Source organism: Oncorhynchus nerka, linkage group LG8 (genome assembly GCF_034236695.1).
Source record: "Oncorhynchus nerka isolate Pitt River linkage group LG8, Oner_Uvic_2.0, whole genome shotgun sequence".
Classification (NCBI taxonomy): domain Eukaryota; kingdom Metazoa; phylum Chordata; class Actinopteri; order Salmoniformes; family Salmonidae; genus Oncorhynchus; species Oncorhynchus nerka.
The window spans coordinates 19,146,886-19,169,521 of NC_088403.1; the positions used below are offsets into that span (position 1 = coordinate 19,146,886).

The 22,636-nt window shown below is 49.0% G+C and overlaps 1 protein-coding gene across 1 annotated transcript in view; it reads left to right on the forward strand.

Annotated features, from left to right (window-relative positions):
• Nucleotides 1–22,636, forward strand: part of snd1 (staphylococcal nuclease and tudor domain containing 1) — a 368,696-nt gene that overhangs the window by 85,938 nt on the left and 260,122 nt on the right. Inside the window, exon 15 of the mRNA XM_065021501.1 lies at nt 3,297–3,438. Within this exon, the coding sequence (XP_064877573.1) occupies nt 3,297–3,438 (142 nt within the window). The remainder of the gene's footprint in view (nt 1–3,296; nt 3,439–22,636) is intronic.

The following is a 22,636-nucleotide window of genomic DNA, read 5'->3' on the forward strand; positions in this document are numbered from 1 at the left end:
CCACACTCGCTCTCTCTCTCTCTCTCTCCACTCGCTCTCTCTCTCTCTCTCTCCCACACTCGCTCTCTCTCTCTCTCTCCACACTCGCTCTCTCTCTCTCTCTCTCCACACTCGCTCTCTCTCTCTCTCTCTCTCTCACTCGCTCTCTCTCTCTCTCTCTCACACTCTCTCTCTCTCTCTCTCTCCACACTCTCTCTCTCTCTCTCTCTCTCTCCACACTCGCTCTCTCTCTCTCTCTCTCTCTCCTCCACACTCGCTCTCTCTCTCTCTCTCTCTCTCTCCACACTCGCTCTCTCTCTCTCTCTCTCACTCGCTCTCTCTCTCTCTCTCTCTCTCTCTCACACACTCGCTCTCTCTCTCTCTCTCTCCACACTCGCTCTCTCTCTCTCTCTCTCTCCACACTCGCTCGCTCTCTCTCTCTCTCTCCACACTCGCTCTCTCTCTCTCTCTCTCTCTCTCTCTCCACACTCTCTCTCTCTCTCTCTCTCTCTCTCTCTCTCTCTCTCTCTCTCTCTCCACTCGCTCGCTCTCTCTCTCTCTCTCCACACTCGCTCTCTCTCTCTCTCTCTCTCTCCACTCTCTCCACACTCGCTCTCTCTCTCTCTCTCTCCACACTCGCTCTCTCTCTCTTTCTCTCTCTCTCTCTCCTCACTCTCTCTCTCTCTCTCCACACTCTCTCTCTCTCTCTCTCTCCACCCTCGCTCTCTCTCTCTCTCCACCCTCGCTCTCTCTCTCTCTCTCTCTCCACCCTCTCTCTCTCTCTCTCTCTCTCTCTCTCTCTCTCACACTCGCTCTCTCTCTCTCTCTCTCTCTCTCTCCACACTCGCTCTCTCTCTCTCTCTCTCTCTCCACTCTCTCGCTCTCTCTCTCTCTCTCTCTCTCTCCACACTCGCTCTCTCTCTCTCTCTCTCTCTCCACACTCGCTCTCTCTCTCTCTCTCTCTCTCCACACTCGCTCTCTCTCTCTCTCTCTCTCTCCACACGCTCTCTCTCTCTCTCTCTCTCTCTCTCTCCACTCGCTCTCTCTCTCTCTCTCTCTCTCTCTCTCCACACTCGCTCTCTCTCTCTCTCTCCACACTCGCTCTCTCTCTCTCTCTCCACACTCGCTCTCTCTCTCTCTCTCCACACTCGCTCTCTCTCTCTCTCCACACTCGCTCTCTCTCTCTCTCCACACTCGCTCTCTCTCTCTCTCTCCACTCGCTCTCTCTCTCTCTACACTCGCTCTCTCTCCACACTCGCTCTCTCTCTCGCTCTCTCTCCACACTCGCTCTCTCTCTCGCTCTCTCTCCACACTCGCTCTCTCTCTCGCTCTCTCTCCACACTCGCTCTCTCTCTCTCCACACTCGCTCTCTCTCTCTCCACACTCGCTCTCTCTCTCTCCACACTCGCTCTCTCTCTCCACACTCGCTCTCTCTCTCTCCACACTCGCTCTCTCTCTCTCTCTCTCTCTCTCCACACTCTCTCCACACTCTCTCTCTCTCCACACTCTCTCTCTCTCTCTCTCTCCACACTCGCTCTCTCTCCACACTCGCTCTCTCTCCACACTCGCTCTCTCTCCACACTCGCTCTCTCTCCACACTCGCTCTCTCTCCACACTCGCTCTCTCTCCACACTCGCTCTCTCTCCACACTCTCCCTCTCTCTCTCTCTCCACACTCTTTCCATGGACCACGTGTGTTAAAGCACATAAAGGAATGACGGCTGGGGACACACACTCCCTTCCTCTCATTCTGTCCACCTTAAGTCTTTGTTTTACGTGACGACTTGTCCGTGCTTTAATTGGCTGGGCAGTTAGTCAAGGACGTGTGTTATTGTTTAACGATCTCATAGACACACGCTGTTCTCCAGTGTAATGAGGTGTGTGTGTGTCTCTCTCTGTCTGTACCTGTGTGTGTTGCTCTTGCCCAGCCCCTCTCTAAAGACGCTCCATCTCTCTCAGCAGCCCTCTCTGTGTTTCACTGCAGCCATAGAGGGGATACGACACATTTACATGTCAGCTTGTTTCCCCGTCACTCTGACGACTGACAGCCGCCCAGGAATAGATCCTTGATACCATGCCAATCTGTTGATGACTTCTGCCAGTCAGGGAGAACAAGTGTGTGTGTGTGTGTCTCTTCATCTTAAAGTACTGCTCCCTCTTGGCTGGAGAGCTGGGCTGTGGAGGCTGTAGTGGCCGGGCTAATGTAATGAGCTTTCTAATAAAAATACAGAAATGGCAGCTAACAGCCCGATCCACCGCCCCCCTCAGCTCTCCGCCTGTGGCGCGCGCACACACACACACACACACACACACACACACACACACACACACACACACACACACACACACACACACACACACACACAGATATTACCGAGAGGGATTATGTAGATGAAGTGGGTTTATATTGAGAAGAATACAGTGGGGATATATAATGGAGTACAGTGGGGTGTGTGTACAGTACATACAAAGGTGCTGAGTGGATATGGTACTCGCTCTCGCTCTCTCTCTCCTCTCTCTCTCCCTTCACCCCCCAACACAGGTTACATAAACACAGTCCCTCCTGACTCCTGCCCCCCAGCCCAGCTGGTATATATGTGTGTGTTCACCTGTTTCCCTATTCCCATTGCCCACCTTTCTCCCTCCTAAGAGTTCATCTGAACAGAGAAATAATGTGTAGTGTAGGGCTAGATTCCTGCCCAGTAACTTTAATCACCACAGCAAGGTTGACTTTGCACCCTGCAATCCTGAGCTACCTGGCGCTTGATGGAATAGTTCCACCTTGTCAACAATATATTTCCTCATCCTCCTCACCCAGTACATCTATCTGTTTTGCCAGAACACATCTCTCTTCCTCTACACACACCTCCCCACCCCACGACATCTAAATCATGAGAGAGTGCTAGTGAGTCACAGCCTGGTTTGTTGTGGCTGCATTGGCCTGCCTGCCTAGCTGTGTATTTATTAATATAACTCTCTCTCTCTCTCTCTCTCTGCCATTGATTAATCAGCCTGTCTGAATAAGCAATGATTTAGCCACGCTTGTAATTCTGGCCTTGGTGTACCCATCAAGCCAGTGACTCAACAGAAAGGGAGAAAGAGAGATGAGGCCTAGCAATGTCATGGTGAAATCATCGGTCCGTTCACCCTTACCGAGAAACCCCACGCAATGAACGTCAACCTAATTTACTCATCTGCATATGAAGTGGATGGACTAAGACTGAGGTGTATGATCCACTATCAGACCATCCAATTGACATGAAGATCTGCATTTCTAGGGTGAAGCTGCTACTCTGAACATGTTTCTTTCTTCTCCAGGAAACACAGAAGGCCAAGCAGTTCCTGCCTTTCCTCCAGAGAGCGGGCCGCTCAGAGGCGGTGGTAGAATATGTGTTCAGTGGCTCCCGCCTCAAACTCTACATGCCCAAAGAGACCTGCCTCATCACCTTCCTCCTCGCCGGTAAGTAGTCCATCCGCGAGGGCCATTAGGCTACATCCTGGTTTAGCTAACTACATCCTGGTTTAGCTAACTACATCCTGGTTTAGCTAACTACATCCTGGTTTAGCTAACTACATCCTGGTTTAGCTAACTTTCTTCCACCGTCCTTCCAGTTACTCACAAATCCAATGTATATGTCACATACAGTTTACATCAGGATATAAGGTACTGTGAAATACTTGTGCTCGGAGCTAACAGGGCGACGTGTCTTTCAGCCCATCTTGTTGGCTACCTCAGATTGGAGTGGTGCCTGGTTAGACTATTAGTCATCAGTCTTTTAACTCTGTAAGCAACATTTGTTTTGGTTTACTTCCAGTTTAATAAAAACATAGGCTAGTAGGGGTGTGTGTGTTTGTGTGTACAGTATGTGAGGAGAGGTGGGGGTGTGTACAATATGTGAGGAGAGGTGGGGGTGTGTACAGTATGTGAGGAGAGGTGGGGGTGTGTACAGTATGTGAGGAGAGGTGGGTGGGTGTGTACGGTATGTGAGGAGAGGTGGGGGTGTGTACAGTATGTGAGGAGAGGTGGGGGTGTGTACAGTATGTGAGGAGAGGTGGGGGTGTGTACAGTATGTGAGGAGAGGTGGGGGTGTGTACAGTATGTGAGGAGAGGTGGGGGTGTGTACGGTATGTGAGGAGAGGTGGGGGTGTGTACGGTATGTGAGGAGAGGTGGGTGGGTGTGTAGAGGTATGTGAGGAGAGGTGGGTGGGTGTGTACGGTATGTGAGGAGAGGTGGGTGGGTGTGTATGGTATGTGAGGAGAGGTGGGTGGGTGTGTACGGTATGTGAGGAGAGGTGGGTGGGTGGGTGTGTACGGTATGTGAGGAGAGGTGGGTGGGTGGGTGTGTACGGTATGTGAGGAGAGGTGGGTGGGTGGGTGTGTACGGTATGTGAGGAGAGGTGGGTGGGTGGGTGTGTACGGTATGTGAGGAGAGGTGGGTGGGTGGGTGTGTACGGTATGTGAGGAGGTGGGTGTGTGTATGGTATGTGAGGAGAGGTGGGTGTGTGTGTACGGTATGTGAGGAGAGGTGGGTGTGTGTGTACGGTATGTGAGGAGAGGTGGGTGGGTGTGTGTGTACGGTATGTGAGGAGAGGTGGGTGGGTGGGTGTGTACGGTATGTGAGGAGAGGTGGGTGGGTGTGTACGGTATGTGAGGAGAGGTGGGTGTGTGTACGGTATGTGAGGAGAGGTGGGTGGGGGTGTGTACGGTATGTGAGGAGAGGTGGGTGGGGGTGTGTACGGTATGTGAGGAGAGGTGGGTGGGGGTGTGTACGGTATGTGAGGAGAGGTGGGTGGGTGTGTACGGTATGTGAGGAGAGATGGGTGGGTGTGTACGGTTTGTGAGGAGAGGTGGGTGTGTGCCAGACATATCAAGCCAGGTGCAGCGTCGCGGCCCCAGTTCAGAGGTCACGATGTCAGAGCTAGCGGAGCGCCCAGCTGTTAGCAGTCATTCACTACGAAGGTCCACAGGGGTCTGGTGAAACCACGCCAACCGGCCCCTGGCACCATTGGGATGGCGTGTAGCTGATGTGACCTTTCACCTCATGCGGGCATTGACCCTACCCCCCGCTGGATCCCTGCCAGCGACCTCCCCACTCTGCCTCGTCTGTCATTTTGTGCCAAGCCAGGTGACTGATTGCAAATCAGTGTCAATAGCAGGGCTCTCCAACCCTCTTCCTGGAGAGCTACCGTCCTCTAGGTTTTTGCTCCAACCCTCATCTAGTGCCCCTGTTTCTAGAAAAGAGTTGCTTGCTAAAATAAATCAGGTCAGTTACAACTGGGACTGGATTGAAAACCTACAGGACGGTGGTTATCCAGGAACAGGGTTGTAAGGGAGCATTTGGGGTATGAGGTGACCATTTTGTGCCCGGGAAACAAGCAGAGTGACAGTTGCAAGAGAAATATAGGCTACAATGTACTGTAGATTGGTTATGGTTGTGTTTATACTTTCTGTCTGGCAGCTCAGTTTTGTGTCTGGCAGCTCAGGTTGATTTGTGCAGACAATTTAGATCCGAATCGGTCGATAGCAGGAATGCTTGTGTGTTTTAGATTAGATGAGACTCCATTTACTCGACTAGCCGTAACAGAAGCATTTACATCTAATCCAGGCATCTATCTATCGGTCTCTATTTCAGCTCTGTCATTGACTAAACAAAAGAAGAACCCACTTCATTCATTTCCCAACAGGACGCCACCATTTATTCATGATCGCATCATCCCCGGTTTAATTGTGCATGTCTTCCATTGTTAATGTTTTAATTAATTTGGTCATTTGTTTCTAAATGTCTTTCCCCCTGGTCATTGGTTTTTGTAATTAATTATTTTCTCTGCCAGGCATTTTGACTTGACCCTCTCTCTCCATCAAGCCACCTAGGCCTTTATTAAGACTGGTTGGAAATCTGACATTATAACTTGACACACGCATACACACGCACACACTTGCGTGCGTGTGTTTTCTGTCATCGGAAATGATTGTATTCAATCAGTGGTTATTACCATATGACAATAAGCACATTATGGTACAGAGCCTGGGTTTATTTGATTAAGGTTGTTCCCCGGTAAAAAGGTTTTCTGCTAGGAAATGACAGTTCATGTTGTCTTTAATAAACACATTAAGGCCAGATTAACGCTGATTGATACAAACGATCCCTGCTCCCCTTTTCAATATGAGGTTCTTCCGTTATGGTTAGCCACCGCACCGCATCCTGACCACCCTCACCTTTCCTGGAACGGTGTGGTGTGTGTGTGTCTAATAGTTTCTTCCTTTATTTGTGTGTGTGTGTGTTATTGCTGCCTGTGGGTTTGTGTGGTCATGACTTTGCCTTGGATGCTGTGTTACGTCTGTATGTTGTGTGTTGTCCATTGCATGTGTGTGTATTGCTCAGAGTTCATGTGCACCTCTGTGGTTCTTATTAAGGTTAGAGACCCCTGCTATATGGGACTGTTGGCATAACATAACTACCCCCTGTTATCCTTAACCCCACATACCTGTATCTACTAACACTACCCAACTCCTATCTTCATGTATCAAAGAAATTGCAAAAATATATTTACAAAATCATCTGAAATAGATGACGCAGTACACAATTGTGCACCATTTTCGGGGAACCTTTTTCACTCGTGAGCACTACTTACTTTAATTTGACCTATATTGTCACAACAAAATCCTGCAACAACCGAAATGGAATATTAGTCTATAATGTTGGTTGATTGGTGGTAGTGGGCTACAGGATATTTGCAATAATGTAAATATAACCGTGTGTTAGTGAGGGTTTTCAGTGAATTTCACCAATCATACTTATTGACTCAAGACATTTCAGCTTTTTCTTTTTAATGAATTTGTAAACATTTCAAAAAGCATCCCACTTTGACATTCTGGGCTGTGTGTGTAGGCCAGTGACAAACAATCAACAAAATGTGTAAAAATTCAAGGGGTGAAGACTTTCTTGAAAGGAATAGGAAGCCATTTTGATCTGTTGATGTTGAACACCAGACGCCCTTCACCCTCAAGACCCCTTCATATAGGCTACTCACAATCACATATGTATTGGAGGTTTCCACATCTCTAGAACATATGGATGGGATTGTCGAGGCCAGATGGGTGCGTCCATGTAATGGCCAGTCTGTTTGTAATGTCAGGCAGGAATTCAACTGGATTGGGAGGAGGCTCTCCAGAGAGGTTGTGTGTGTGTCTAGTTGAGTGAGCTTTCTTGGGCACCATACTAAATGGACATAAATCCTTTTAAGACAGAAGTGTCTTGTCTCTTGAGGTCTGCTTATTGTGGAAGTCTGATGCTTTACCTGTTGACACCAAAGAGCCCTGCTTTACCTCACGCTGCGCCTCCCTCTACTGTATTACCTCACGCTGCTCCTCCCCCTACTGTATTACCTCACGCTGCTCCTCCTCCTACTGTATTACCTCACGCTGCTCCTCCCCTCTACTGTATTACCTCACGCTGCTCCTCCCCTCTACTGTATTACCTCACGCTGCTCCTCCTTCTACTGTATTACCTCACGCTGCTCCTCCCCCTACTGTATTACCTCACGCTGCTCCTCCTCCTACTGTATTACCTCACGCTGCTCCTCCTCCTACTGTATTACCTCACGCTGCTCCTCCCCTCTACTGTATTACCTTACGCTGCTCCTCCTCCTACTGTATTACCTCACGCTGCTCCTCCTCCTACTGTATTACCTCACGCTGCTCCTCCCCCTACTGTATTACCTCACGCTGCTCCTCCTCCTACTGTATTACCTCACGCTGCTCCTCCCCCTACTGTATTACCTTACGCTGCTCCTCCTCCTACTGTATTACCTCACGCTGCTCCTCCCTCTACTGTATTACCTCACGCTGCGCCTCCCTCTACTGTATTACCTCACGCTGCGCCTCCCTCTACTGTATTACCTCACGCTGCGCCTCCCTCTACTGTATTACCTCACGCTGCTCCTCCCCCTACTGTATTACCTCACGCTGCATCTCCCCCCTACTGTATTACCTAACGCTGCTCCTCCCTCTACTGTATTACCTCACGCTGCTCCTCCCCCTACTGTATTACCTTACGCTGCTCCTCCCTCTACTGTATTACCTCACGCTGCTCCTCCCCCTACTGTATTACCTTACGCTGCTCCTCCCTCTACTGTATTACCTCACGCTGCTCCTCCCCCTACTGTATTACCTTACGCTGCTCCTCCTCCTACTGTATTACCTCACGCTGCTCCTCCCCCTACTGTATTACCTTACGCTGCTCCTCCCTCTACTGTATTACCTCACGCTGCTCCTCCCCCTACTGTATTACCTTACGCTGCTCCTCCCTCTACTGTATTACCTCACGCTGCTCCTCCCCCTACTGTATTACCTTACGCTGCTCCGCCCTCTACTGTATTACCTCACGCTGCTCCTCCCCCTACTGTATTACCTTACGCTGCTCCTCCCTCTACTGTATTGCATTTTCGGAACTAGAAGCACAAGCATTTCTCTACACTCGCATTAACATCTGCTAACCATTTGTATGTGACAAATAAAATTTGACAGCCTATATGGAGGATGTCAGAGACCAGGCAGTTTGGTGCCAATACAACAACTTCTCCCTCAGTGTGAGCAAGACAAAGGAGCTGATCGTGGACTATAGGAAAGGGAGGACCGAACAGGCCCCCATTCTCATCAACGGGGCTGTAGTGGAGCGGGTCGAGAGTTTCAAGTTCCTTGGTGTCCACATCACCAACGATCTATCATGCTCCAAACACACCAAGACAGTCCTGAAGAGAGCACAACAAAACCTTTTCCCCCTCAGGATACTGAAAAGATTTGGCATGGTTCTAAAAGGTTCTACAGCTGCATCATCGAGAGCATCCTGACCGGTTACATCACCGCCTGGTATGGCAACTGCTCGGCATCTGACTGTAAGGAGCTACATAGGGTAGTGCATACGGCCCAGTACGTCACTGGGGCCACGCTTCCTGCCATCCAGGACCTATATACTAGGCGGTGTCAGAAGAAGGCCCCAAAAATTGTCAGACCCAAGACCCAAGTCAGACTTCTCTCTGCTACCCCATGGCAAGTGGTACCAAGGCGCCAAGTCTAGGACCAAAAGGCTCCTTAACAGCTTCTACCTCCAAGACATAAGACTGCTGAACAATTAATCAAATGGCCACCGGAGTATTTATTAACACCGCATGTATTAACGTATCAAGATAAAATATTGTAGTCAGGCAACATATGAGATGTGAATAGGCAACATTTCATTCCGAAGTTGTAGTGTATTTTCTCTCGCTTCAGCTGAAATAATTGCCTTCGTTGATTTCAAGAAATCGTGCTCCGTTTCACATACTTTGATTTGGACCCGTGCTCCGAGCACGGCAGTATGCATTTTGAGAAACACTCTCTCTGTCTCTGTCACTGTGTGTCTCTGTCACTGTGTGTGTCACTGTGTGTGTCTCTGTCACTGTGTGTGTCTCTGTCACTGTGTGTGTCTCTGTCTCTGTCGCTGTGTGTGTCTCTGTCTCTCTCTCTGTGTGTGTGTGACATACTGTGGCTGTTGCAGTGAGTGACCTTATTACCGTCACACCGGCAGTCATGACCACAGTCAACTTCCACATGACCGTTGAGTCACGGTAATCTCCTCTTATGCATTCAGGACACTAATGGCCTGGTACTCAGCGCTCTATTGTCAATCAAAAATCACATCAACACATCATCAAAACAGTATCATGCTTTTAAAACTCACCTTACTGTGATGATCAATTCAAAGCAGTTCAACAACCGGTTAAAACTGAGGGGAGAACATGGTCGTTCTGGATGTTTCAAAGCCGAACACAATGAAATGGTGAGTATTAATTCAAAACACCATATGCATATTGGAATGTATGCATACGCATTAGGCCTGTTTATCCCACCCCCAAAAAACGCAATTAAAAATAATGCTTGTGCCGTTATATAATAGATAGGGTTAGGGTTAATAATAGCCTACGCACGGAAGAAAAACAGATTTAAGATGTCTTCGTTACTTACTTGGTCTAGCCTTTTGCGTGTGGACTTATAGGCCTAGGTGAGGCTGTTGGTTTGTTGATTGTGCAGGGCGTCTTCAATTGCTATTTGATTTATAAAAGTCTAGTAATAGGGCATTTTTTTATCTTCATAATTAATAGGCTGACACTAACTTTAGCTACAGAATCTCACCACTGTGCGTTTTCATCTCCTCACTCTCCTTCATTCCTTTCTCCAGCGTGCAGAGAGTGGGGCTTTGAACAGTTTAATGTAATATGTTTTATTGTGAAAACAAGTTACAATTGATGTTCCCAAACAGATTTCACTTTGTTTCCAAAGTTGAACTCTTGGTAGCTGCAGGAACAGGGTTGGAGAAGCCATGTTACAGAGTTTAGGTGAAATATCACCTGTCGCTCAGCAAGAGGCTGCATGCTCCTCCCCCTACTGTATTACCTCAGGCTGCTCCTCCCCCTACTGTATTACCTCAGGCTGCTCCTCCCCCTACTGTATTACCTCAGGCTGCTCCTCCCCCTACTGTATTACCTCAGGCTGCTCCTCCCCCTACTGTATTACCTCAGGCTGCTCCTCCCCTACTGTATTACCTCAGGCTGCTCCTCCCCCTACTGTATTACCTCAGGCTGCTCCTCCCCCTACTGTATTACCTCAGGCTGCTCCTCCCCCTACTGTATTACCTCACGCTGCTCCTCCCCCTACTGTATTACCTCAGGCTGCTCCTCCCCCTACTGTATTACCTCAGGCTGCACATCCCCCTACTGTATTACCTCAGGCTGCACATCCCCCTACTGTATTACCTCAGGCTGCTCCTCCCCCTACTGTATTACCTCAGGCTGCACATCCCCCTACTGTATTACCCCACGCGGCTCAGGAACAGGGTTGGAGAAGCCATGTTACAGAGTTTAGGTGAAGTATCACCTGTCGCTCAGCAAGAGGCTGCATGCTCCTCCCCCTACTGTATTACCTCAGGCTGCTCCTCCCCCTACTGTATTACCTCAGGCTGCTCCTCCCCCTACTGTATTACCTCACGCTGCTCCTCCCCCTACTGTATTACCTCAGGCTGCTCCTCCCCCTACTGTATTACCCCACGCTGCTCCTCCCCCTACTGTATTACCTCAGGCTGCTCCTCCCCCTACTGTATTACCTCAGGCTGCTCCTCCCCCTACTGTATTACCTCAGGCTGCTCCTCCCCCTACTGTATTACCCCACGCGGCTCAGGAACAGGGTTGGAGAAGCCATGTTACAGAGTTTAGGTGAAGTATCACCTGTCACTCAGCAAGAGGCTGCATGCTCCTCAAACAGTGGTTGATGTGTGGAGTGAAATAAGTCTTCCTATAAGCTCATATTTCGATACGCAACCCTCTGTGAAAGCAGACTTTAAGGTTGCTACTAAAGAGGATCCCAGGTGCAATTATATTTATTTCTCAGTTGAAATAAATATCAGAATAGAGCTGGTTTCTTAGCACCATGCCATACCAACCTCCCAGCTCCTAGTTCCATGCCATACCAGCTTCCTAGCACCATGCCATACCAGCCTCCTAGCACCATTCCATACCAGCCTCCCAGCTCCTAGTTCCATGCCTATTCTGACTGACTGTTTTGTCAGACCTCCACCCCATCCGGACAGGTCTGAGGCAGTGAGGGTTGGAGAACACTGAGATGCGATCAGACAAAACGCATGGATTACAGATTACATGATGCTGATGTGCTTTTGTACAATAAGGGTTTCTCTAGGTCAGGGATGGGCAACTGGCTCCATACCAGCCTCCTAGTTCCATGCCATACCAGCCTCCTTGTTCCATGCCATACCAGCCTCCTAGTTCCATGCCATACCAGCCTCCTAGTTCCATGCCATACCAGCCTCCTAGCTCCATGCCATACCAGCCTACCAGCCTCCTAGCACCATGCCATACCAGCCTACCAGCTCCTAGCTCCATGCCATACCAGCCTCCCAGCTCCTAGTTCCATGCCATACCAGCCTCCCGGCTCCATGACATACCAGCCTCCCGGCTCCATGACATACCAGCCTCCCGGCTGCATGCCATACCAGCCTCCCGGCTCCATGCCATACCAGCCTCCCGGCTCCATGCCATACCAGCCTCCCGGCTCCATGCCATACCAGCCTCCCGGCTCCATGCCATACCAGCCTCCCGGCTCCATGCCATACCAGCCTCCCGGCTCCATGCCATACCAGCCTCCCGGCTCCATGCCATACCAGCCTCCCGGCTCCATGCCATACCAGCCTCCCGGCTCCATGCCATACCAGCCTCCCGGCCCCATGCCATACCAGCCTCCCAGCTCCTAGTTCCATGCCATATCAGACTCCCGGCTCCATGCCATACCAGCCTCCCAGCTCCCAGTTCCATGCCATATCAGACTCCCGGCTCCATGCCATACCAGCCTCCCGGCTCCATGACATACCAGCCTCCCGGCTCCATGACATACCAGCCTCCCGGCTCCATGCCATACCAGCCTCCCGGCTCCATGCCATACCAGCCTCCCGGCTCCATGCCATACCAGCCTCTCGGCTCCATGCCATACCAGCCTCCCAGCTCCTAGTTCCATGCCATACCAGCCTCCCGGCTCCATGCCATACCAGCCTCCCGGCTCCATGCCATACCAGCCTCCCGGCTCCATGCCATACCAGCCTCCCAGCTCCTAGTTCCATGCCATACCAGCCTCCCGGCTCCATGCCATACCAGCCTCCTGGCTCCATGCCATACCAGCCTCCTAGCACCATGCCATACCAGCCTCCTAGCACCATGCCATACCAGCCTCCTAGCACCATGCCATACCAGCCTCCCAGCTCCTAGTTCCATGCCATACCAGCTTCCTAGCACCATGCCATACCAGCCTCCTAGCACCATTCCATACCAGCCTCCCAGCTCCTAGTTCCATGCCATACCAGCCTCCTAGCACCATTCCATACCAGCCTCCCAGCTCCTAGCTCCATGCCATACCAGACTCCTAGTTCCATGCCATACCAGCCTCCTAGTTCCATGCCATACCAGCCTCCTAGCTCCTAGCTCCATGCCATACCAGCCTCCTAGTTCCATGCCTTTACCAGCCTCCTAGTTCCATGCCTTTACCAGCCTCCTAGCACCATGCCATACCAGCCTCCTAGCACCATGCCATACCAGCCTCCTAGCACCATGCCATACCAGCCTCCTAGCACCATTCCATACCAGCCTCCCAGCTCCTAGCTCCATGCCATACCAGACTCCTAGTTCCATGCCTTACCAGCCTCCTAGCACCATGCCATACCAGCCTCCTAGCACCATGCCATACCAGCCTCCCAGCTCCATGCCATACCAGCATCCCAGCTCCTAGCTCCATGCCATACCAGCCTCCTAGCTCCATGCCATACCAGCTTCCCAGCTCCTAGCTCCATGCCATACCAGCCTCCTAGCACCATGCCATACCAGCCTCCCAGCTCCTAGTTCCATGCCATACCAGCTTCCTAGCACCATGCCATACCAGCCTCCTAGCACCATTCCATACCAGCCTCCCAGCTCCTAGTTCCATGCCATACCAGCCTCCTAGCACCATGCCATACCAGCCTCCTAGCACCATTCCATACCAGCCTCCCAGCTCCATGCCATACCAGACTCCTAGTTCCATGCCATACCAGTCTCCTAGTTCCATGCCATACCAGCCTCCTAGTTCCATGCCATACCAGCCTCCTAGTTCCATGCCATACCAGCCTCCTAGCACCATGCCATACCAGCCTCCTAGCTCCTAGTTCCATGCCATACCAGCCTCCCAGTTTCTAGTTCCATGCCATACCAACCTCCTAGCTCCACGCCATATCAGACTCCTAGTTCCATGCCATACCAGCCTCCTAGTTCCATGCCATACCAGCCTCCTAGTTCCATGCCATACCAGCCTCCTAGTTCCATGCCATACCAGCCTCCTAGTTCCATGCCATACCAGCCTCCTAGTTCCATGCCATACCAGCCTCCTAGCACCATGCCATACCAGCCTCCTAGTTCCATGCCATACCAGCCTCCTAGCACCATGCCATACCAGCCTCCTAGCACCATGCCATACCAGCCTCCTAGCACCATGCCATACCAGCCTCCTAGCTCCATGCCATACCAGCCTCCCAGCTCCTAGCTCCATGCCATACCAGCATCCCAGCTCCTAGCTCCATGCCATACCAGCATCCCAGCTCCTAGCTCCATGCCATACCAGCATCCCAGCTCCTAGCTCCATGCCATACCAGCCTCCTAGCTCCATGCCATACCAGCTTCCCAGCTCCTAGCTCCATGCCATACCAGCCTCCTAGCACCATCCCATACCAGCCTCCCAGGTCCTAGTTCCATGCCATACCAGCTTCCTAGCACCATGCCATACTAGCCTCCTAGCACCATTCCATACCAGCCTCCCAGCTCCTAGTTCCATGCCATACCAGCCTCCTAGCACCATGCCATACCAGCCTCCTAGCACCATTCCATACCAGCCTCCCAGCTCCATGTCATACCAGACTCCTAGTTCCATGCCATACCAGTCTCCTAGTTCCATGCCATACCAGCCTCCTAGTTCCATGCCATACCAGCCTCCTAGTTCCATGCCATACCAGCCTCCTAGTTCCATGCCATACCAGCCTCCTAGCTCCTAGTTCCATGCCATACCAGCCTCCCAGTTTCTAGTTCCATGCCATACCAACCTCCTAGCTCCACGCCATATCAGACTCCTAGTTCCATGCCATACCAGCCTCCTAGTTCCATGCCATACCAGCCTCCTAGTTCCATGCCATACCAGCCTCCTAGTTCCATGCCATACCAGCCTCCTAGTTCCATGCCATACCAGCCTCCTAGTTCCATGCCATACCAGCCTCCTAGCACCATGCCATACCAGCCTCCCAGCTCCTAGTTCCATGCCATACCAGCTTCCTAGCACCATGCCATACCAGCCTCCTAGCACCATTCCATACCAGCCTCCCAGCTCCTAGTTCCATGCCATACCAGCCTCCTAGCACCATGCCATACCAGCCTCCTAGCACCATTCCATACCAGCCTCCCAGCTCCATGCCATACCAGACTCCTAGTTCCATGCCATACCAGTCTCCTAGTTCCATGCCATACCAGCCTCCTAGTTCCATGCCATACCAGCCTCCTAGTTCCATGCCATAACAGCCTCCTAGCACCATGCCATACCAGCCTCCTAGCTCCTAGTTCCATGCCATACCAGCCTCCCAGTTTCTAGTTCCATGCCATACCAACCTCCTAGCTCCACGCCATATCAGACTCCTAGTTCCATGCCATACCAGCCTCCTAGTTCCATGCCATACCAGCCTCCTAGTTCCATGCCATACCAGCCTCCTAGTTCCATGCCATACCAGCCTCCTAGTTCCATGCCATACCAGCCTCCTAGTTCCATGCCATACCAGCCTCCTAGCACCATGCCATACCAGCCTCCTAGCACCATGCCATACCAGCCTCCTAGCACCATGCCATACCAGCCTCCTAGCTCCATGCCATACCAGCCTCCCAGCTCCTAGCTCCATGCCATACCAGCATCCCAGCTCCTAGCTCCATGCCATACCAGCCTCCCAGCTCCTAGCTCCATGCCATACCAGCCTCCCAGCTCCTAGCTCCATGCCATACCAGCATCCCAGCTCCTAGTTCCATGCCATACCAGCCTCCTAGTTCCATGCCATACCAGCCTCCTAGTTCCATGCCATACCAGCCTCCTAGTTCCATGCCATACCAGCCTCCTAGTTCCATGCCATACCAGCCTCCTAGTTCCATGCCATACCAGCCTCCTAGCACCATGCCATACCAGCCTCCTAGCACCATGCCATACCAGCCTCCTAGCTCCATGCCATACCAGCCTCCCAGCTCCTAGCTCCATGCCATACCAGCATCCCAGCTCCTAGCTCCATGCCATACCAGCCTCCTAGTTCCTAGCTCCATGCCATACCAGCCTCCTAGTTCCTAGCACCATGCCATACCAGCCTCCTAGTTCCTAGCACCATGCCATACCAGCCTCCTTGCTCCATGCCATACCAGCCTCCTAGTTCCTAGCACCATGCCATACCAGCCTCCTAGCTCCATGCCATACCAGCCTCCCAACTCCTAGCTCCATGCCATACCAGCCTCCCAGCTCCTAGCTCCATGCCATACCAGCCTCACCTGCTGTGCCTCACACACCCATTCCTCAACCACTGGGTGCCATACAACAGGGAACTGACAGGAGGGAATAAAGGAGAGGGTGCAGAGAGAGGGAAGGAAGGAGAGAAGCAGGGGGAAATACAGTTCAATGAATTCAATTCCTGAGTGAAATTAAGTAGCAATGGGAAGAAATTGACACAAGCTCTGACCTGCCGCCCACGTGTTTTTATAGTCAATTCATTAAATGGAGCTTTTGATGAAATTGATGTATTTTCTGGCTGTTGACCGGTAGGTTATATATATATATATATATATATATATATATTGTAATCAGTTTGTGTCCTTTCACAATATAACAATGCAATTGAATTACATTTAGCACTAAACAATAACTTGTCAGATTAATATACAGTACCAATCAAAAGTGCGGACACACCCAGCCACTCATTTGAATGGGTATGTGTGTCCAATCCCCCGACTGGCACCGGACAGTAAAGAAGATGGGAAAAGGAAACAACCTTATCGGTTTTCACCCACATAACAACTATTATAACGGAAGAAAAGGCCGTACCCCTACCAGTCGTCTATGTATGTCTGTAGTCTATCAGGCCTTTACAGATTGTAATCTCTTTCTATCTCGGAGAAAATGTCCGCAGAGTTATCGAGTTTACCATTCATTTTATAAAATGAATCTTTCATATGAAGCTGTTTCTGCCAAGGCTATGTACCATTCCTTATACGAGGGAGGGTCCTTCTCCCTCCAGCGTCTCATTATGACTCTTGGCTGTGGCTAGAGCAACTTTTAGCCAGTTTAAACATGAGCTTCTCAGTCGATCATATATCCTTAGTGATATTCAGTAAAAGCAAAGCAGAATTTGCAGGTATACCTTATGCCAAAAGGTATGTAAGCTTGGACAGTCACAGAACAAATGGATCATCAAATCAAATGTTATTAGTCACATGCGCCGAATACAACAGTTGTAGACCTTACAGTGAAATGCTTACTTACGAGACCCTAACTGACAGTGCAGTTCCAAAAAATACAGATAAGAATACGAGATAAAAGTAACAAGTAATTAAAGCAGTACTGGAGTCTTTGACAATTTTCAGGGCCTACCTCTGACACTGCCTGGTTTAGAGGTCCTGGATGACAGGAAGCTTGGCCCCAGTGATGTACTGGGACGTACGCACTACCCTCTGTAGCACCCTGCGGTCGGAGGCCAAGCAGTTGCCATACCAGGCAGTGATGCAACCGCTCTCGATGGTGCAGCTGTAGAACCTTTTGAGGATCTGAGGACCCATGACAAATCTTTTCAGTCTCCTGAGGGGGAATAGGTTTGTAATGCCTACTTCACGACTGACATGGTGTGTTTGGATCATGATAGTTTGTTGGTGATGTGGACACCAAGGAACTTGAAGCTCTCGACCCGCTCCACTGCAGCCCTGTCGATGAGAATGGGGGCGTGCTCGGTCCTCTTTTTCCTGTAGTCCACAATCATCTCCTTTGTCTTGATTACGTTGGGGGAGAGGTTGTTGTCCTTGCACCACATGGCCAGGTCTCTGACCTCCTCCCTATAGGCTGTCTCGTCGTTGTCGGTGATCAGGCCTACCACTGTTGTGTAATCGGCAAATGTTATGATGGTGTTGGAGTCGTGCCTGGCTGTGCAGTCATGAGTGAACAGGGAGTACAGCACACACCTCTGAGGGGCCCCTGTGTTGAGGATCAGCGTGGTGGATGTGTTGTTTCCTTCCCTTACCACCTGGGGGCGGCCCATCAGGAAGTCCGGATCCATTTGCAGAGGGAGGTGTTCAGTCCCAGGGTCTTAGGCAAATTAATGAGCTTTGATGGCCCTATGGTGTTGAACGCTGAGCTATAGTCAATGAATAGCATTCTCACATAGGTGTTCCTTTTGTCCAGGTGTGAAAGGGCAGTGTGGAGTGCAAATAGAGACTGCATCATCTGTGGATCTGTTGGGGCGGTATGCAAATTGGAGTGGGTCTAGGGTTTCTGGGATGATGGTGTTGATGTGAGCCTTGACCAGCTTTTCAAAGCACTTCATGGCTACAGACATGAGTGCTACGGGTCGGTAGTCATTTAGGCAGGTTACCTTAGTTGTCTTGAGCACAGGCACTATGGTGATCTGCTTAAAACATGTTGGTATTACAGACCCGGATAGGGAGAGGTTGAAAAATGTCAGTGAAGACACTTGCTAGTTGGTCAGTGCATGCTTGCAGTGTACGCCCTGGTAATCCGTCTGGCCTTGTGAATGTTGACCTGTCTAAAGGTCTTAGACTGTGACCACACAGTCTTCCGGTACAGGTGGTGCTCTCATGCATGTTTCAGTGTTATTTTCCTCGAAGCGCGCATAGAGGTAGTTTAGCTCGTCCGTAGGCTTGTGACACTGGGCAACTCTCGGTTGTGCTTCCCTTTGTAGTCTAATGGTTTGCAGGCCCTGCTACATCCGGTGAGCGTCACAGCTTGTGAAGTACGACTCGATCTTAGTCCTGTATTGGCTCTTTTCATGTTTGATGGTTCGTCGGCGGGCATAGCGGGATTTCTTATAAGCTTCCGGGTTGGAGTCCCGCTCCTTGAAAATGGCAGCTCTTAGCCTTTAGCTCCGTGCGGATGCTGCCTGTAATCCATGGTTTCTGGTTGGGGTATGTACGTGCAGTCACTGTGGGGACGACATCATCGATACACTTATTGATGAAGCCAATGACAGATGTGGTGTACTCCTCAATGCCGTTGGAGGAATCCCGGAACATATTACAGTCTGTGCTGCAAAACTGTAGCTTAGCATCTGCTTCATCTGACCACTTTTTTTATTGATCTAGTCACTGGTGCTTTCAGCTTTCATGTCGCCTGTACTTGATGGACAGCTCCAGCAGAGACTGGATTCTATCAAACCTATTCTGTTCAACCTCAGATGAGTTCTATAAATCCTATTGAACACTTTCAATTAGAGGTCGACCGATTAATCGGAATGGCTTATTTAAAGTTTTCATAACAATCGGACATCGGAATTTTTGGGGGCCGATTTGCCGATTTTAATTTGTACTTTTTTTTAATGCAGTAAGCCAAGGTAAGTTGCTAGCTAGCATTAAACTTATCTTATAAAAAACAATCATAATCATTAGTTAACTACACATGGTTGATGATATTACTAGATATTATCTAGCGTGTCCTGCGTTGCATATAATCTGACTGAGCATACAAGTATCTTAAGTATCTGGTAGGCAGAAGCAGGCGCGTAAACATAAATTCAAACAGCACTTTCGTGCATTTTGCCAGGAGCTCTTCGTTGTGCATCAAGCATTGCGCTGTTTATGACTTCAAGCCTATCAACTTCCGAGATGAGGCTGGTGTAACCGAAGTGAAATGGCTAGCTAGTTAGAGCGCACTAATAGCGTTTCAAACGTCACTCGCTCTGAGCCTTCTAGGAGTTGTTCCCCTTGCTTCTGCATGGGTAATGCTGCTTCGATGGTGGCTGGTGTTGCTGGTTCGAGCCCAGCGAAGAGAGGGACGGAAGCTATACTGTTACACTGGCAATACTAAAGTGCCTATAAGAACATCCAATAGTCAAAGGTTAATGAAATACAAATGGTATAGAGGGAAATAGTCCTATAATAACTACAACCTAAAACTTCTTACCTGGGAATATTGAAGACTCATGTTAAAAGGAACCACCAGCTTTCATATGTTCTCATGTTCTGAGAAAGGAACTGAAACGTTTTGCATTATTTAAACCAAATTCAACATGTTTCATTATTTACTTGAGGCTAAATTGATTTTATTGATGTACTATATTAAGTTAAAATAAGTGTTCATTCAGTATTGTTGTAATTGTCATTATTACAAATACATTTTTAAAAAATGGTCCGATTTTAATCGGTATCGGCTTTTTTGGTCCTCCAATAATCAGTATCTGCGTTGAAAAATCATAATCGATGGAACTCTCGGGCATCTCTCATAGGGAGGAGCATCTGTTGTACTATTCTATTCCATTTCTCTGCTCCAAAGGTTACATCCAGGTCTTTCCCCCATACAGCTTTTACGCCCTTACTAGTTCCCTTAAACCCACCTATAAGGTGGCTATATATATAAACCTTTGCAAATGACATCTTAACACTTATTGGAATGTACAGGGAATTTGTTGTTACTCTGTCCTACCTTAAACATACAATCTCTAAGCTGGATATGCCTCCAAAAGCCTTGTTTCTATAAATTATACTTGGACCTTATTCAAAAGAGGTAAATAAGTTTTCTTGATATAGACCACCAATGTTCTTTATCCCCTTTCTATACCAACCTTTCCAGAAAACCATCTGTCCCCCTGTTTTCAATGTCGGGTTGTTCCATAATGAAGCAGAGTTTGTCAGGAAAGGTGAAGATGTCTCTCTCTCATGTATCTGACTCCATATATTTTTTTGTATGGGACATTATGGGATTCTGCAGTCCCACGTTTTGTTAGCTCAAATAATTTGATGTTCCGAATGGGGCATTAACTTCTTCCTCCATGTCCACCCAAATTGTCCTCTTTAGAGTTCTCCGTAAAGAGAGCCTATTTGGGCAGCTACAAAGGCTTCTTGATATAATTGCATGTCGGGGAGCTTTATTCCTCCCTTGTCAGTCGTTTCCTGTAATCTCTCTAGTTCCATCCTGGCCCTTTTCCCGGCCCAGACAAACTCCGTAATCACTTTCCTTCTGGATGTAAAGGTATAGACAGGTATGAACAGTGGTAACATGCTAATGGCCATCTTTATAACCTGTATCCTACACCATAATAAGATTTGTAGCTGATCCCAGCTCTTAAACTGGATTTGAATTTTGTTCAGTAGTGGGTCAAGGTTTTCAGAAATCATCTTCTCTAGACCAGGATTTAAAGCGATCCCCAGGTACCTCATGTTTTTAAGGACCCATTGAAACCTCCAGCTGAGGAAGTCATTTCTCAGACAATGTTTTGATAGCGGCATTACTTCAGATTTGGTCCAGTTGAGGCCATATGTTGGGAGCCTGACATTATTAGTAATATGTCGTCTGCATAAAGCAGTGGTTTATTCTCTCTACCTCCCATATTAACCCCTTTGATTGACTGATGCAGCCTAATGGCTTCGGCTAATGGTTCTAATGCTATAATAAATAGGAGTGGAGAGAGTCACCTTGTTTTGTGCCTCGTCCTACTGAAAATGGAGATGATCGTAGTCCGTTAGTGAGTACTGGATTTGGGGTCATTGTACAGAAGTTTAATACTATTCTGAAAGCCCTGTCCAAATCCAAATGTATTTATAGTATAATGCAGGTAGTCCCAGCCCACCCTATCAAAGGTTTTCTCTGCGTCTAGGGAGAAGGCTGCCACTGAAGTATCCAGATATTTTGCCTTCCAGATGACATGCAATAGATTGTTAGATGAAGTTCTGTCTTTCACAAATCCTACCTGCTCCGGGTTTATGATTTTCTTAATGATATGATTCACCCTCATAGCCAGAATTGACTTTATTAAGGAAATTGGACAGTATCTTCCGCACTCAAGGGGATCCTTTCCCTTTTTGGGGACTAGGATGTTTGCTGCATCACTTATAGAAGGTGGGAGCTCACCTGTGTCAATTGATGTTTTCAATATTTCTGGGCTTTGCTGCTCTGCAAGCCTTTTGTAGAAATCACTGGGTATCCAGTCCAACTCTGTGGGTGCTTGTCTTATCGTTTCGGTCAATTCCTCCAAAGTAATTGGACGGTCGATCCAGTTCCTGTCTTCCTCTTTTAGTTTAGGAAGGTTCAGATTCTGAAAGAATGCCTCTGCTTTGTGCATATCTAAAGGACTGTCTGAAGTAGAACGTTCCTGATAGAAGTCTCAAATTATATTGTTTCTTTATGATTGGTAATCAGCTTGCCTGTCTTTTTTCTGATTCCACCTATTTGCCGATCTCTTTCTCTAGATTTCCATTGACCGGCCAACGGTTTTCCTGCCCTTTCCCCTGATTCATACCATCTCTGCTTCAACCTGTACAGGGAATTTTCAGCCCGTATTTGGTTTTCGTCAAGTTTACCAGAGAAATGTTGTTCGGATTGGACCAATATTCCCTCTCCAGCGTTTTGAGCTCTGTTTCAAGTTGATCAATTTTCTGTTCATCTTGTTTCTTAATAGTAACTGATCATTGTATTATTGCTCCACGTATGTATGCTGTAAAAGCTTCCCAGACATGTACCTGTTTTTCAAAGAACATTGTAATATTCTAAGCATAAACACTCAGTGAGAATGTTACTCATGTGTAGCAAAGCAACCCCCGCCTCTTCCTCGCTAATCCAATCTCACTTTTTCTCTATGCCCATTTAAATTGAAATGTAAAAGCTCTAATGCAATTTCCAAGCCTCTCTGACCGTCCTCTCACTTTACTGTTTGTGACTTGCAATTGAAGAAGAGTGGGAGAGAAGGGGAGGTAGAGGGATGTAGGTGGAAGGAAGAGAGGGAAGTAGAGAGGGATGTAGGTGGAGGAAGAGGGATGTAGGTGGGGGGAGAGAGGGGGAAGTAGAGGGGATGTAGGGGAGGAAG